The sequence below is a fragment of the Oryx dammah genome, unplaced genomic scaffold, assembly GCF_014754425.2.
Source record: "Oryx dammah isolate SB20612 unplaced genomic scaffold, SCBI_Odam_1.1 HiC_scaffold_3, whole genome shotgun sequence".
NCBI classification, from domain to species: Eukaryota; Metazoa; Chordata; class Mammalia; order Artiodactyla; family Bovidae; genus Oryx; species Oryx dammah.
The window spans coordinates 103,495,397-103,513,195 of NW_024070187.1; the positions used below are offsets into that span (position 1 = coordinate 103,495,397).

General features: G+C 54.2%; 1 protein-coding gene across 2 annotated transcripts in view; it reads right to left on the minus strand.

Annotated features, from left to right (window-relative positions):
- NSG1 (neuronal vesicle trafficking associated 1) overlaps positions 1-17,142 on the minus strand; it is a 33,958-nt gene extending 16,816 nt beyond the window's left edge. The window contains exons 1-3 of one of the 2 annotated variants that reach the window (XM_040238350.1): positions 17,046-17,142; positions 15,934-16,089; positions 11,328-11,444 (exon numbers count right to left, since the gene is read on the minus strand). In XM_040238350.1, the coding sequence (XP_040094284.1) occupies positions 11,328-11,444; positions 15,934-16,062 (246 nt within the window). In that variant the 5' untranslated portion in view covers positions 16,063-16,089; positions 17,046-17,142. Of the gene's footprint in view, positions 1-11,327; positions 11,445-15,933; positions 16,090-16,488; positions 16,700-17,045 lie in introns of those variants that run through there. The other variant, XM_040238349.1, reaches the window with a different exon arrangement.
- Positions 17,143-17,799: the final 657 nt, after the last annotated feature.

The window sequence follows — 17,799 nt, forward strand, 5'->3', positions numbered from 1 at the left end:
TCAGACCTGGGAAGCACCGTACGGGGCGGGTGGGGGCAGCAATAAAGGTTCACGTTTCACTACTCCAGCTCACATTTCACAACTCAGTTCACATTTCACTGCTCGGGCATGGTGCCCACCCCGTGGTCACCACTGACCGAGAAGAGAACCATGGGCCTCTCCGGGAAGATCCCCACCTGGCTCAGAACTGGACCCGGCTCTGCCACCCACCACCTGCGTGACAGCAAGTCCCCTGTGCACCTCCCCTCTGAAGCAGGGAACAAGGCCCCACGCTTCGACAGGTTTACCAAGATGGTAAGCGCTCAAGGGCTTGAGAGCACATTGCCAGCCCCACGTGCTGGGCCCCTGTCAAGGCTGAACTGTGCCCCCCCTAAGCCAGGTACTTGTGAATGTGACCTTATTTAGAACAGGGGTCCTTGCAGGCGTGATTACATTAATTGAGGTCATTTGTGTGAGCCCTAATCCGGGATGACTGGGTCATGAAAAGGGGACCGTTGGACACAGAGGCACACGCTCAGGGAGGAGGCCACATGAGGACGGAGGATGAAGGTGGTGCAGCCACAAGCCAAGGACTGCTGGCAAGCCCCGGTCCCCGCCCCCCAGGCCCAGAAGAGGCAAGGAAGGCCCCTCCTCTAGGGGCACATCTGAGGGGGCGACTAGCACTTTCACACTTCCACTTTACATGCACAAAGGGACTCTGCAGGTGGGATCAAGTCAAGGATCTCAAGACAGAAGATTCTCCTGGATTGTCCAGGAGTGGAGTCACAGGCAAGTGAACTTCTGAGAGGCAGACCGGGAGAGACTCGGCTACAGAGGAGAAGGCAGTGGGACACTGGAGAGGCTGTGCTGCAGGCTATGGAGATGAACAAGGGGCTGAAGGGCAAGGAATGTTAACAGCACAGCTCCAGGGGCTTCGGAGGCGAGGAAACTGCGCCCCAGAGGAAGCGCAGCCAGGAGGACTGACTCAGGACTTCTGGCCTCCAGATATGTGTAGCTACCAGCCTCTCCGCTGCCAGTCCTTGTCACGGCCGCCCCAGGAAACAAATTCACCTCCTTTCAAGCCCGTCCACTTCCACAGACGGAGCCCCTGCAGGGAAGGCTGAAACCCAGGCACCAGGCAGACAGAGGAGCCTCCCAAACTCGGTGAACAATGAGTGAGCGGGTGCAGGTGGCCCATCCCCCAGTGAGGAGTCACAGGGTAACCCTTGGGGACCTGGAGCCAAGCCAGAGCGTCTACACATCAAACAGAACATGAGTGCAGCCTGTGGAGGCACTGTCTGCCTGGGTTTTACTACAGAAATGATGGTGCATGGAAGGAGGCAGGACCCCAGGTGGCTCTGAGACCCAGGTGGATGGGCAGCACCCAAGATGTCTTCTCTGGGGTGGGCTGCAGGCCAGGGATGGAGGCCAAGGAGTCCCTTGGCTGGTGGAAGGGTGTTTCCTCAGAGACAGGGCCTTTCTTTCAGGGCCGATGACTTTATCGGGTGCAAAAACCCAGTGCTGGGGCCCACAATGCTTTTAGTGACCCCAGAAAATGATTTTAACTTTTGTTTTTTAAAAAAACAGAAAATAAAAAATAATGAATAAACAATAATGCACCCAGCCTGGATTATATTCATCTTTGGTCCAAGGCAATCATAAGACTTTTTTTTTTTTAAGCTAGAAAAGCACCTTGGGCCCCCTGACCCTGCCTTCCTTGGTCGTCAGCTTCCCCAGTGGCTGGCGGATGTTCCTGGGAGGCCTGACAGCGGCCACCTTGGAGTGAGCTTGGCCAGCAGGGTCGGCCCTGGTCTCTGCAGAGTGGTGTTAACTCGTTACAGCACAGGGTGAGAAGCAGGAGGGGAAAGGGAGGAACAGACACACTCGGGGGGCAGATGTCCAGGAGAGGGGTCTAGGCTTGAAGGACAAGGAGCTGACCAAGGACAACTCGGCAAAGAGGGTTATTCTCAGAGGGAATGAGAGGTTGTGCCAAAGCCCGGAGGCCCCAGACACAGCGAGTTCAGCTGGTGTGCCCGCAGCATCACATGTCCTGCAGGAGAGGGGCCACGGGCTGGGTGACAAAGGACTCCGTGCATGATACCAAGGGTGCGTGCACACTAAGCCGCTCGGCTGCCTCTGACTCTTTGCAACCCCATGGACTACAGCCCACCAGACTCCTCTGTCCATGGGATTTCTCCAGGCAAGAATACTGGAGTGTGTGGCTGTGCCCTCCTCCAGGGCATCTTCCCAACCCAGGGATCAAAACTCGCATCTCTTACGTCTCCTGCATTGGTGGGCAGGTTCCTTAACACCTGGGAAGCCCGTCATACCAACAGGAGGGAGCCCAGATGGATCCTGGGTACTGCAGGATTCCAGGAGGTGGCTGCCCCTCTATTATACCCCAAATTAGCGTTTCTCACAGATCTGGGAGGTGTCACCAGCTGCCTGAAGGACAGATGTTTGCCATCAGTTTACACGTGTGCGTGGTGTATGTGTGTGTTAGAGCAGATTCTACATGTTCCCTAAGCTGACATCACTTTTGTGCAGCTCTCAATGAAAGCTCGAAAGCAGGAGAGAGTGGGGTGAAAGCAGAGCTACTGTGCATGGTTGCACTCATTGTCCCATGTTCTCTGCCAGAAGCCCCCCATGGAGGCCCTTACCCCCTGATGTGGGCTGTGGCTTTAAGGGACAGCATGTGGGAACAGCAGGGGCTGGGGCACAGCCTGCTGCAGGGTTTCCATCACGTTTGTGCCCCTGGCAGTCACATGAAGCCTATCAATCCTCAGACTCATGCTTAAAAATGCGTGAGACATGATACAGAGGAAAGAAAACCAAGGATACTGAAATACTAATATGAAAACATTGCCAAAATGTAGATTTGTGATATAATATGTGCATGCTTCCTTATTAATACATCAAACAACAAGCTCTTACAATACTATGATTTCAAAGGAATGATGAGACTAAACACTTCCCGAAATCTCAATGTCACTTGCAGCGTGATACATAGAACACCGGTGATCCGTGTTGGTAAGTCACAAGTATGATTTCTACTTCTGCAGCTGATTGTACAAAGTGAAAGAATGTGTCCACTGCAGACTATATAACATGCTGCTCAAAGAAATTAACTTAAGACCCAAATAAATGGAATGATACCACGGGTGGACAACAGTGCTAAGATGGGAATCCTTCCCAGACTGAACTACACTCAATACAATCCCTATCAAAATCCAAACAGACTTTTTCCCTAGAAATGGAAATTGCAAGGGCTTGTGAATAGCCAAAACAATCTTTCAAATGAAGAATAAGCTGGAGGACCCAGGCTTCCCAATTTCAAAATGTACTACAAAGCCACAGCAATCAAAACAGTATGGGACTAGCACAAGAATAGCTATATAAATCAATGGTATAGAATGGAGGAGTCCAGAACTATATCCATGTGTTCATAGTCAATTGACTTTCCACTAACAGTGCCAAGACCATTTAATGGGGCAAGAAGAGTCTCTTCAATAAGTGGCATCGGGACAACTAGCTGTCTGCACGTGAAAAAATCGAGCTGGACCCTGACGACACACCGTATAAAAAAACTAATTCGAAATGGAATAAAAACCTAAATATAAAAGCTAAAGCCTTAAAATTCTTAAAAGAAAACATAAGCGGTAAATCTTTATGACCCTGCATTTGGCAACGATGTCTTAGATATAACACCAAAAGCACAATCAACAAAAATAATCTGTACTTGACTGAAATTTTAAAATTTTGTGCATTAAAGAACACAAGCAAGAAAATGATGAGACCGACCCACAAAATGGTAGAAAATGTCTGCAACTGATACATCTGGTAAGGACCTAGTATACACAGTATAGATAAAAACCTCTTACAACTCAACAACGGAAAGACAAACAACCCAATTAAAAATGGAAAACGACTTGAACAGACATCGCTCCGAAGAAGACAAACAAATAGCGAACAGGCACAGGAAGCGATATTCAGCATCATTATCCATCATGAGGAAATGTAACCCAAAGCCACAATGAGATGCCACCCCACACCTATGAGAATGGTTACAATAAAAGTAAATAATGGTTGTTGGTGAAGCTATAAAATGAAAACCTTGCACTTTGTGGGTGGAAATGTAAAGTGGTGCAGCTACTGTGGAAAACAGCAGCTCCTCAGCATGTTAAACAAAAAAATCAACACATGAACCAGCAATTCCACTCCTGGGCACAAGCCCAAGAGAATGCAAAAGAAGTGCTCAAACAGAAACTTGTACACGAATGTTCATTCCAGTACTATTCACACTTAACCAAAAGGCGGGAACAACACAAATGCCCATCGATAAGATGAGATAAACGCAATGTGGACCACATAGTCTATCAAGTGTCCATTTCTATGAAGTGTCCAGAATAGGAAAATCCACAGAGACAGGAAAGAGATGAGTGACTGCTTAGAGCTAAGGGCAGACGGAATCAGGGAGTAACTGCCAATGCGTATGGGGTCTCCTCTGGAGGTGACTGAAAATGTTCTGAAAGGAGGTAGTGGTGATGGTCGGACAACACTGTGAATGTAATAAATATCACTAAATTGAACACTTTAAAGTTGTAAATTGTATTTTATGTATCAGTTCAGTCGCTCAGTCCTGTCCTTTGCAACCCCATGGACTGCAGCACGCCAAACTTTCCTGTCCATCACCAACTCCTGGAGCTTGCTCAAACTCATGTCCATCAAGTCGGTGATGCCATCCAACCATCTCATCCTCTGTCATCCCATTCTCCTCCTGCCTTCAATCTTTTCTAGCATCAGGGTTTTTTCTAATGAATCAGCCCTTCACATCAGGTGGCCAAAGTATTGGAGTTTGGTTTCAGCATCAGTCCTTCCAACACAGTTTGCCCCAAATAAAAGGTGAGGGGGTGAGGCAGAGACAGGAGGCCAGACTATGGCAGGGGCCTTAGAGAGACAGATGGGAACCCCAAGCCAGAGCAGCTTTACCCCAGAGACCAGAGGGGTCCCAGGGGTGTATTCTGGAAAGAACAGCCAGGAATGGACAGCAAATAGGCTATGGGCCTCAGGGTGAACTTTATCAGGAATTTATAAGGAGAGGATCATATGCCGGACCTGCTCGGGACAGTCCTGGCAACGGTTCCTGCCCCAGCATTCCAGACGCACAGGGCCCACTGCCACTCCCAAAAGTATCCCACTCTGGGCGATTAATTACACAGCCATGCAACTTACAAGGCCCTGGACGCTGTACCAGTTCTCTAAATGTTCACCATGAGCTGGGAACTGGCAGTTCATCCTATTTCACAGACGAGGGGCTTGAAGGGCATTTGAGTATGCTATGTTTCCACCTGCTCTTTCTGGTTGGGGTCTCCTCTCTTGCTGGGGGCCTCCCAGAGGTCACTGCTCAACTGGGGTGGGAACTAGGGAGTCTGTAGCAGGGCAGAGTCATTCCATGAACCCCACGTAGCTGCCAGTATGGAAAACAGAGCTTGGCAGGCTCCGTGTCAGGTGGACGTGGGTCTGAATCCTACTGCTACCCACCAGTTAGCTGGCTGACCTTGGGCCAGGGTCCTCTCTGACCTTAATTCCCCACCTTCAAAACCAGGACAGAAGATCAACCTTCAAGACAGTAAGAGCGTAGGCAGGCAGCACTGGGTCGATGGTAGCTGGGTCATTCTTGCTCTGCTGTCTCTGCCCTCCCACCCTTGGGGCTGGGAGGGGGTGGGGCGGGTAGAGAAATGTGCTCTTCTGCTGAGTAATGCAGTTAAAAAAAAAAAAAGATCTTGGAAACATAAGATGAATCCTGATATCTCCAAGCATTTACAGCACTTAAATATTTTAGGTAACCCCCCCAAAGTGAACACATAGACGCACATCCCAGATGATTCAATCCACTTAATTATTCGATTCTGGCTGTACAGCTGGGCCAGGAAACCGCAAAACAGGGCAGGGGAACCCCACCTGACGCTCTGCTGGAGGTGACAGGGTGCTGAAGCTGCTGAAGTATTTCTAGGATCCCCAGTGCCAACTCGTGAAGACCGCCCCCACCGGTGAGTGCCAAGGAAACGGTGTCACCATTCATAAATATTTAACAAATGCATCCTGAAACACACCAGGGGATTATTGGAGAGGGTGGAAAAACAGACTGACTGACAGCACAGGAAGCTCAAGGTCATTAATGATGTGAGAAAAGATACAAACCACCCACAGATTTATTTGGTTTGTTCTCTTGTTTTGGCCACACTGTGTGGCATGCAGGATCTTATTTCCCAAACCAGGGATCTAACTGGTCACACACAACACTCCCTCATTGCCCCCTGCATTTGGGAGCGCAGAGTCTTAACTGCTGGACCTCCAGGGAAGTCCCTACCCTCAGATTCATTTGTGGACAGAAGGCAAAGGGACCCTCCAGTGCAGCACACAGGGCCCATACAAACAAATCCAGTCTCTCCTCCCAGGACGTTCTCCCAGCCCTGCGCCATCTGGGCGAGGCTGACCTTGGAATCTCTGAAAGGCCCGAAGGCAACGTGGCAGCAGGGGCTGAGATGCAGCCTGTTCACCCGAACCCTGAACTTACAAGGAGAACGCGTGTGGATGTCAGAAGTGTCAACAGCCCTCCATCACGGCAGTCGCAAGCAGAAATCTTCCTTTAATCTGCCTCATTATGGCCCCTCCGCCCTCCAGAATCCCACACAACACCATGACATGCTGCTCTGCATGGGTGAGCAGGACCACGCAATTAGAACAGTGTTTAGGTTTAGTTCATTTGAGAAACAGCTCAGGCCCATGTTTATTCTCGGCCGAAACACACCTCCAATTAATTAAGCGACCGCTTTCCTTGTTGACACCAACCTCTTCGGAAGCCTAGACTCTGGGCCACCGCTGGGTGGCTCATCCAGCAATCCCATGTGGAGGAGCCTCAGAAAACCCTCTCCCCAGCCAGCGGTTACCTAGCAACCAGCCTAGCAACCTCGTAGCCAAGAGATTAATCCCCGGGTGATAATCATAAAGCAACATCCAAAAAGACATCTCGTCTCGAGGATGCCATCCAAAGGTATATAAAGATGAGGCTTAGAGCAGCGGCCTCCCGCTCCTGAACTACACAAGTTACAGACAAAAAGGGCCCATGTTATTTACTGGTTGGTTCAACAGCTGAAAGGCATGGTTTCATTCTGGCCCTTCACACATGGGGCCGGAAAGAATGAAGAGACAGCTGGGCTGGGGAGCCACATGGAAGCTGCCCGGTCACCAGCAGGACGAGGAAGACATTCTGTCCCAGGACATCCCTTCAAGGTGATTGGGGCGGGGGCGCATGCAGGTCCTCCTCTCTGCTGCCCACATGCACCCCAATTTTCCAAAAGAGAGCCCCCCGCCCTCAGCCAGCTGACACCACCCACCAGAGAAGCATGCCTCACTGTCTGCATGCATTCAGAGATGCGAGAAACAAGCGGGTAGGAAAAGGCCGAGAGAACATTCTAAAAGGGCTAAAACCCTCAGCATCTTCAAAAGGCACCCGCTTTCCTAAGCCTGCCCTGCTCGTGTGCTAGAATGCAGCCCCACCCACAAAAGGTCACGAACCCAAAAGAATCATCTGGAGAGGTTGTCACAATACCCTAGGGTCCAAGGTCCCACTGCTACAATCAAACCTCAGGTGATTCCAACACAGGTGGCCCCAGGCCATACCTGGAGGCTACATTCCACACTCAGACCCCCACGGCAGGCAGGCAGGCAGGGAACCAGCTACACCTGCTTCCTGTTTGGGAGCAAAAGCAGGAAGTGTGCAGGATACAGGTCATTGAGCTGAGTGAGTTGGGATCACAGGCCTCCGGGTCAAGCTGGCCAGGTCGCTTCACACTGACTGTGGGACCCTGGGCGTGTCAGCTGCTGACTGCATGGTCACCTATAAAGGACTCACACCCCCACCCGGCCCAGACAAGAGCTTCCTGGGGAGCTACCACCAAATGTACCCAACAAGCCAGGGTCCCTGGAAACTTCGCCACCTGGGGCTGGCAGCCTGGTCTGTCACCCCGACTTACGGAGCTGTCACCCTGTGTGTCCAGCACCAGACGGAAGGCATCAGGGAGCTCCTCTCCCGCCTGACACAGAGGGGCTGGGAACTTCTGTCTGCACCCAGAGCCCCGCACCTTCACTCTGCCTGATGGTGGCTCGGGGGCACTACACTCCGGCCGCCTCCCTCAGGTCACCAACTCAGGTCAAGGGGCCTTTGCTTATTAGCAGGGTCACTCCACTGGACAGACTCACCCCACTCACTGGGGCACCAGGTCACAGGCCTCACACCCGAAGAGAAGCATGGGCCAGGGAAAGGGCACCGCAACATAAAAAGCTGAAATTTGAGGCTCACATGGGGAGGACTCGAGGTACATGGGCACCCCCCTATCCGAAGGCTGTTGGAAAGGAGGGTGACTGGTGTTCGGACGGAGGCCACAGGGCAGCAGGCACTGGGAAGGGTTCTGAATCAACAAAGGAAAAGGCTTCTTAGAAGCGAGTCAGTCCAGCAGCATATGGGTCAGCTGGGGCTCAGAGCATCCTCTGCAAATGTGTCCTGCAGGAGAAGCCGCCTGGACCTCAGGTGTTACAAACAAGAACAGGCTGCTCAGGTTCAAGATTTCTACCTCAATTCCCCCTCGAGTGCAAAACGCAGATAATAACAGTGCCTGCCCCCTGAGGTTTCTGAGTATAAAATGAGATCATAAACATAACAAGCCTGACCCAGAGTCTGGCTCCTGGGAGCACTCCATTACTGTGAGAGGCTGTCATTGCCTCATTAAAAAGGGCAGTGGAACTACAAGGAGGGTGGGGTTAATCCTGGGAGGCTTCACGGCAGAGGTGATATCTGAGCTGGCACTGGAAGGTGACAGAAGGGGAACCGGGCCTAGAAATTGGAAGCGGGGCCCACGGAGCAGTGTGTGTGGCAGGAGGGGTGATGCAAGGGCACTGGACTCAGAGGCAGAGAGTCATGAGGAGGACTTCCTGGTGACCTCCTGGGACTCAACGGCCTCAGCTGCAAAAGGGGCTGTGATGCTCCCTTCAGGATGGCCAGGAATCACAGGAAGGCCACAAATCTAAGTGTACAGAAATGCCTGGTTTACACATAGAACTGGGGAAACAGGCCACTGCAGTGCAAAAAAATCCACTGAGCACCAACTGTGGACAACACCTCTTAGACATCCCTGGGAGGTGGGAGCAGAGAAGGCAGGACCTCTGCTGCCACAGCCCACCCCTGGGATAGCACCGATCTTCTGGGCCCAGGTTCTTGGCAACTGGAGCCTGGTAACCACACAAAGGCCCAGCCAAGGCTGAGAGCCCTGGAGGCTCTGGTGCGTCATCCACACCTTAAATAAGGGACCTGGGGACCTGCATCAGGTGAGGGAAAGGCACAAGCAAAGGACCCCAGAGGTGGGGTCAGAGCCGGCAGGCAACTCACAGATGAAGGGATGGCCGTTCAAGGGCCACAAAGCATACTGCCTTGTAGGGACACAAAATGCCAGGGCCAGAAGAGGCAGGGTTCAAAGCAGGGATAACAAACCCAGCCATGCTCAGAGATCCAGATGGTGATGGTTATCATGACCTTGAAAATGAGGTCACCTCTGCCTCAGCCAGGGGCTAAGCCCCAGGTGTGGACAGGACAGGATGAGCAACTGGCCCCAGAAGAGGCACACGCCAAGCAGCTGGCCAGAGCAGGAGACAGATGGTGACCTTAGGTCAGTCTGACCTGGTCCCCCACGAACCTCGCAACACAGATGAACCATCAAGCCAGGAACTGCCAGAAGAGCATCTCCACCTGTACAACCTCCTGGACACCAGCAGAAACCACAGACGCAGGCCTGTCTGTGCCTCGACTTCTCCATCTGTAAACTGAGTTGCACTAATGGTACTTGCTTCTCTGGGAAGGTTGATAGGAGGGTTAGATGAGCTGACACCAGTAACACCCGCACAGACACAAAAGACACGGCGACTCTGATGGGACCTGCTGTACGGTTTTCAGGCAAGCCCCTGGATGGTCTTCCTCCAGCCCAGGAAGGCAGCATCAAGGGATGAGAAGGACTTAAAGCCAGATTATGTCCTGGCATACCCAATCACCCTACAAAGCCACTCACTCCTTTGGGGTTGACTTTCATCTCTTAACCAGTTCACAAGGTTGACAGAACAGGATACAATATGCAAAGGGGCTTTGGAAACTTCAGCACATGGGGGTGGGCAGGTGTCTATGCACCCAGCATAAAAACACTGCTCACACATCCACGTGGGTGACAACCAGGGTGGCCAGTCAAGGCCACCCTTCAGGGCCTGGGTGACTTATGCCTTATGTCTCCTAAATCATTCCTTTGAATCTAGGTAAGGGCCTCCATTTTACCATCTTTCATGTTTGCCAAAGAAACAAAGTTTCCAGAATATCAATATCCTAACTTGTTCCTCAACCATCACAGCTGCTTCCACCCTCAGAGGCCACACAGACTCACTGGAGAAGGCTTTGTCCCCAGGCTTGGCTGGAATGCTGACCCTTTCAGTAGCTGTCTCTCCCTAAAGAATGGTCTGGAGCAGTTTCTTTCCCCAAAGTGAGCACTTCCAGCAACCTGTGTACAGAGCTGGTCAGGCCCCACACCTCCGCATCCTGTCAAGGATGGTGATAGGTGAAGTGTGAACACAAGGGCTCCAGAGTGGACCACCTCTGACTCCTGGCCGTGACCGCCTTGTGCCTCAACTTCCCCATCTGCAAAACAGGTTATATGGAGAGTATTGACCCCCTGGAGAGGGATTCTCAGATGAGCCTGCAACGCAAAGGCTCAGACTGGGTCTTGCACCAACTAAGGACAATGGTTGCCTTTTTGTTATTGTTTGCCCCTCTTCTGCACTTAAGGTAAAGATTTTACTGTTTATAAAGTGTTAGCTGCTCAGTCATGTCCAATTCTTTGTGACTGTAGACCACCAGGCTTCTCTGTCCATGGAATTCTCCAGGCAAGAATACTAGAGTCGGTTGCCATTCCGTTCTCCAGGGGATCTTCCAGACTCAAGAATCGAACCCAGGTGTCTCGCATTGCAGGCAGAGTCTTTACTATTTGAGCTACCCAGGAAGCCATATATACCTCTGTCTAAAAGAAAGTTGAGGACTGGGTTGTCCCTATTATTAAAACTTGGTAATACTGATCATTTTCTGAAAATAAAAGAAAGAAGAAATTTTAAAAACCACAAGGTCAATTTTGCATATCTGGAGTCAGCCCATATTAGTGTCTCATTCTGTTCCCATCATTCCACAGGTCATCTCTGGAGCTCAGTGGACCTGTCCTGGGGGCAAAAGCAGCACCTCACCTGTCTCCGGGGCCACTCACCTTGAACCTCTCGGTGACGCCCTCAGTAATGCTGACAGTGAACTCTGCTATCTTGGGAGGACGCACTTTGCCTTTCTTGCGGTCAGGTTCATACTCAGTCTTAGTTTTCACGACCACCTTGTTCAGGAAACAGAAGCAAACAGTTAGGAGTATGGCCACATGCATTCCGACACACCTGTCTAAAGAGGACAGGCTGTCGGGGGGGACTCTAGCGTTCAAAGTCACCATTTTGCCAGGAAGTATTTCACAAAAAGAATGAGTACAGTCACCACATATTACAACTCTCCTCTGTGCCAAGACTAGTGAGAAATTACGCATTGATAATCCTGAGAGCAGCACCAGAAGGGAAATATGACAACAGAGCGTCAGAGAAGTTAAGCTCCGAAGCCAAGGCTAATAGGCAAGCAGGTCTATTAGGGGTCAGCAGGGCCCCAGACTCCTGATGCAGCGCTCCCCAGCACCTGGGGCTCCCGCCTCCTTATCTGGTGCTCCCTTCACAGTGAACTCCCTTCACTGTGGTGCTGGGGAAGACTCTTGAGAATCTCTTGGACTGCAACGAGATCCAACCAGGAAATCAGTCCTGAATATTCATTGGAAGGACTGATGCTGCAGCTGAAACTCCAATACTTTGGCCACCTGATGAGAAGAACTGACTCATTGGGAAAGACCCTGATGCTGGGAAAGACTGAAGACAAGAGGGGAAGGGGATGACAGAAGATGAGATGGTTGGATGATATCACCGACTCGATGGGCATGGGTCTGAACAAGCTCCAGGAGTTGGTGATGGACAGGGAAGCCTGGCATGCTGCAGTCCATGGGGACTGCAAAGAGTCAGACACGACTGAGAGACTGAACTGACTGATCACTGCCCAGAGCTTCATGGTCTGGGTAGTGGGAAGGAAGGATACATTTATTTTTTATATGCTGCGAGGGGTAAAATGAGAAGATTCAAGTGCACTATTTCCCTCCAGGATTAGGAAGGAACAGGAAACCAGCCTTCAAGCAAATCACTTTTGGGGAGTCTGTCTCACCCCCACCATCCTCCTCTCTCCCCTGTCTCTGTGTGCTCAGTTGCTTCAGCTGTGTTTGACTCTTTGCGACCCCATGGACTGTAGCCCACCAGGCTCCTCGGTCCATGGGATTCTCCAGGCAAGAATACTGGAGTGGGCTGACCACTTCCTCCTCCAGGGGATCTTCCCGACCCAGGGATCGAACCCGGGTCTCCTATCCCTCCTGCACTGACCAGCAGGTTCTTTACCACTTAAATGGTCTCCTTGCTTGTTACCCTTCCACTCTCCACTGTGAAGCAGGAGATGTTTTTCCAACCAGGAAACCTGCTCTGCCTTTGCCCAGGGCAAAGCTGTTCCCATCATCCCCACCAGCTTCAGATGAATCCTGACCCAACCTTGCAGCCTCCCACCCTCAGCCTCTCTGCATCACTTACTGCCATCCTCAAACCCTGTTTCTGGGATTGTTTCCTTCTCTGTCCCCACTTGACAAGGCGGCAAAGTATCCAGGGGCTACACGTGTCTAATCCCCAAACGCCCACCCCCACCCCAAAGCAGGAGCCAGGAAGTGGCTGTTGGACTGGAGAGGACCAGCCCCCGGCCACCAACCCGCTTCCTCACCCAGGTGGCAGCGCCCTTCACTGGGTTGGACATACTGCCTTGCATGATGCTGGGACCCAGGGCAGAACAAGGACTTAGGAGATTGCAGGGATCCCACACGGAGCTGTGACAGTGGACCCAGCCTCAGGGAGAAATTGGCTCACGCCTCGTGACACTGAAAAACCGATCCAAGGGCCACATCGCTTGTAAGCACACCCTTGGCCCTCTCCTCCCTCCCTTCAGTTACATGCAGCTCTCCTCTGCCCAGCCTGACAGGCTGCGTGCCCAGTCCAGGGGCACCCATCTCTAAGGCAGCACTAGAGCCTAACCCTGCCATCCTCGAACCCCAACTGTACCTGACTAGCTGCGTGACCCTGAGCACACCCTTGACCACTTGAAACGTCAGTGTCCTGGCCTATGAAATGGGAGCAAGGCCCATCTGGTTGGGCTACTGCGAGGAGGAGGGAATCCCTGGGACCCTCAGCCCAGTGGGGACCTGCTCAGTAGCCCACTGGCCCAGATTCAGTCTGCCTCTGCCACTACAAGGCTGACCTCAGGCAAGTTCCTTACTCTCTGTGCCTCCATTTCCACACCTGTAAAATGGGGCAACAGTGGTGGTTACTGTCTAATGTCAGCAACACGAAAGGAAGTGAACGCTGTAAACCACACAGATAAGGGCTTGGCGCATAATAAGCATTCAACACACGTCAGTGGAGACTGGCCCTGGCGCGGCTGCCAGCTCTGTGACTAGCCGTACTGTTGCACCTCTAGAACCTCAGCACGCAACGCACAGTCCATTGACAACCCTATCTGCACTATCTGCCCTCAGACACGTGTCCTCTGGGACAGGTGGCATCACCTCCCTGAACCTGGGCTGGGAGCAACACGGTGCCACTGCTTGGGTTAAGAGACATCCCATGTGAGCACGGTGTAGCTCCAAGAGGGCAGAGCAAGAGGTCTTGCTGGAGCTTCACATCCTGGAGGGTGGTGGCCATCAGTTGAGTGACCTTGGGCATGTCCTGTAAACTCCCAGAGACTCGGTTTCTTCATCTGTGGACCTTAGAAATCTTCTAGCCCAACCATCACTTCCTGCTAGAATCCCCAACTGGGAGCATCACAGGGATGGGAGATTCATCACCTTTCAGAGCAGCCTAGGTTACTTCAATACTTTGGCCACCTGATGCAAAGAGCCGACTCATTGGAAAAGACCCTGATTTTAGGAAAGATTGAGGGCAGGAGGAGAAAGGGGTGGCAGAGGATGAGATGGCTGGATGGAATCCCTGATTCGATGGACATGAGTTTGAGCAAACTCCGGGAGATAGTGAAGGACAGGGAAGCCTGGCATGCTGCAGTCCAAGGGGTCACAAAGAGTCGGACACACTTGAGTGACTTAACAACAAGGCTACTCCTGGATGGCCCAATTGGTTGGTCAAGACTTCACACCTGCTTGAAACCTCCTCCCTGCTATAAGCCAACCGTGTGCCAGACACTTCCAAAATGGAACAGACTCAGGACGCAAGAGGAGGCCGAATGGAGGGAAGGGCTTGACAGGGGTGCTGCCCGGGCACGCAGTGTTCCTGGCACAGGCTGCCATGGCTCCTGGGCTGAGGCAGCAGGGGAAGGTGGGGATGGTGGCGCCAGGCTGTGCTAATCTGGCAAGTCTGAAACCTACACGGCAAAAGGGAGGTGGGAGCCAAGGCCTCAGGCAGCCCTGCCCCTCCCTCAAAGCCTCTTTTAGGACCATCAATGCCCCAGAGTGGTCCCACATGGCCCAGGCGCACAGGTAAGATCAGCTGATCCTTTTCCTTGAAATGAAACACTTGTTTCAGCCTCCCTCCAGCCCTGTCCCCCTGCCTACCTACCCAAACACAAGAGTTGGGAGGGTCAGAACCATCTGGAGGAGCTGAGTAAGCCTATCAAAGGGCCCACCATGTGAAGAAAGGAATCCTCCAGAGAGGACGGATCCATGGCAGGGATATTCCCCCCATCCCCACCCGAGCCCCGTCACCCATCATCATCAACAGGCTGGAATAAAGGACAAGTCCTGAGTCAGAACCGCCCAGCCAGGCATTCAGTGAAACAAGAAATGCCTACACACTTCAGGGAAGAGAGAGCGCTTCCTGGTGGCTGGGGTGACTTCTAAAGAGCAGCAAGGCGGGCAGAAAGGATGCGAGTGCCCAATTTTTGGTCTCCGTTCCACGATAGAGTTGTCTAGGCTTTAACGTTTTCTAAGCGTTAACTCTTGTAAAGACTGCTCTTAACGGACAGAAAGCACTCGATTGCAGGCTGTATTTAAGAAAAGAGGGGATTCTTTAAATTCAGCACACACACAAATCCCACTTCCAGGAGAGGATGATGAATGGCTGTCCCCGGTTACACTAACACTGAGGAACGCGAGTGTTCGGCTTATTTGGAGATTTTCACAAAAGGAACAAAGAGAGGAAGGTGGCAGCGAAGGAGCGCGCATCCTGCCGCAGCTACCACCGGTGTGTCTGTGCTGGGGAGAGAGGAGGAGGCCCCCCAGGGAGGGTCCATCTGGCCAAGGAGAGGGGTCTCCCCACCGCAAAGGGGCAAATCGGAAACTGCACCACCCGGGAAGGCGCGAGGGGCCGCCGAGCCACTCCTGGGCTCACCCCCAAAGCAGAGCCCCTGATATCCCGTGGCAGGCAGGCGCAGAGCTGGGCTGGCGGCGGAGGGGTCAGGGACCTCTCTCGGATCAGGGTCCCACGAAAATTAAAGGATCTTTCCGGGACCGCGCAGTTCCTGGGTCAGCACGAAGCTGTCATCTAAGGCGGGGCGCGGAGGGTAGGGTGATGGGGGGCGCAGACCGCCCGCTCCAGAATCCCTCGGGGGTACGTTGTTCCCCGAGGCGCGTCCTCCACCCCGCCCAAGCCCGTCCCCAGCACGCGCGCGGCGCGATCCTTTTGTTTCGGCCGCCACCCGAGATTTGGGGGTGCGCACCGGGCCGTGCGGGGTGCCGGGGTGGGGGGGCCTCTCACCTTATCCGGGGGCGGGAACTGCAGCTGATTGACATCGAGGGGCGTCATTAGGGGGATGGTGTCGAAGCCATCCTCCAGCAGCGGCTGCTTGGTGCCCTTCTCCGCGAAATTGTTCCCCAACTTCACCATGGTTCCGGGAGACCCGAGGCTGCCAGCCTGCGGAGCGAGGGCCGGGCGGGAGTCACCGCGAGCCGGATCCACCCGCTGTCCCGGGCGTCGGCGAGCTCTCCGGCCCCCGGCCTGGTCTCCGGGGAGGGGTCGTGAGGATGCAGAGGTCGCGGCTCTAGGGGTGAGGGGCGGGCGCGGTGTATTTACGGACTCCCACCCGCTGGACAAAAGCGCCGAGTGTAAGGGCGCACAGCCGCCGGGGAGGGGGCGCCGCCCCTGCCCGCGAGGTCTAGACGCGTCCCGGGTCCTGGCGCCGCTGCGCCGGAGACCTGCCCGGGGACCACCCCCCCGGCCCTCCCACCTAGGGGTGATGCGCGGCCCTGGACCCGGCTCCCGGGCGGGAGGGTCCAGCCCGGGCGCCCCGCGGTCCCTCCGGCCGGCACTCACCCCACGCCCGGCTCCGGCAGGTCTGGGCTCCGGCCGCGCTCCGAGCCTCCGCGTCGCCCGCTCCCGCTCGCAGCAATGGCGGAGGCGGCGCCGCGCGGGGCCGGGGCGGGGGCACCGCGCGATTGGGCTCCCTCCTCCCGCTCGCCGCCTCCCTTCCTGCCGCTCCCGGGGGTTAATTGAGCGCGGTGAGTGCGTGCGTGTGGCGGCAGAAGCCTTGACGCAGCGCGCGCACCGGCCGCACAAAGGAGCGCGGGCCGGGCGCAGAGGGGAGCGCTCCCCGGGGGACCCCGCGATCGCTAGGACCTGGGGGCGGGGGAACAGGGGAGGGGTGGGATCGCGCCCCGGATGGGAGGCTCCGAGCGGCGGGAGGGCGCCCTCAGGGCTGGAAGCCAGGGATGGGGTGGGGGGCGGGCGGCCAAGAGAGGTGCGGGCTGCGCAATCCCGGGGCGGCGGCCCGGGCGCGAGGCAATTGGAAGCCAGAGAGGGGAGAGGGGCGATGCTAAGGATGAAGCAGTCCCCAAAAGTAGTGGAAAAGGTGCTCCCCCCACCACCCCCACCTTGCACTCGAAACGATCTGGGAGTCCTGAAGAATGGGGAAGGGTCCGACGGGGAGGGTTCCAGGAGGCGATAGAGGGCGGCAGAGACCCGAGCGTCCAGTTAGTGTGCGTGGCTGGGTGAGGGAGAGGGCGTGTCCCTGGTGGAAGGAGGCACGGATGAGAATCGACGCGGGAGTGCGGAGCCGGGGGAGTTTTTCGGGGGTGCAGGAATTGGGGGGGCGCTCTCCGGAGCCGGGGAGAGGGCCAGGATTTGGGGGGACGCCCAGGGTAGCTGGAGGGAAGGAAATTCAGGGCAGAGAGCGAGCTGCGTGCCGCGTCGGAGGGTTTCTCTGGTCCCGATCCGAAGAGAAAGCTCGGGACGCTCCAGGCAGCTCAGCCTCATGCCTCCAGGGCGCAGAAAGGGGTCGTCCTGGAAAAGAAAGAGAGGGTTTCTAACCCGATCCGTTGGCCCACCCTCTCTGCAGAGGGGCAACTGTCGCGGTTGCCCAGATTAGGGCCCCCATTTTACAGACGTCCAACCAACCCTGGCTTTAGGACTTCCCCAGAGAGAAATTGCGGGGGTGTGAGGAACGGAGCTCAAGGAAAAAAGGGCTCTTCCCAGGCCCCTGTGTCCTGCTTGGGGCCCTGCTAGGACCCAGAGTAGGTGTTCCCTAAAGTCTTACTTTAACACATTTTGCCTGCTTCTGCTTTGCTTGACTGGTGGCCTGAAGCCCAGCGTTTTCCATCAGCTGCCTGCAAACCAGCCCCGCAAAAC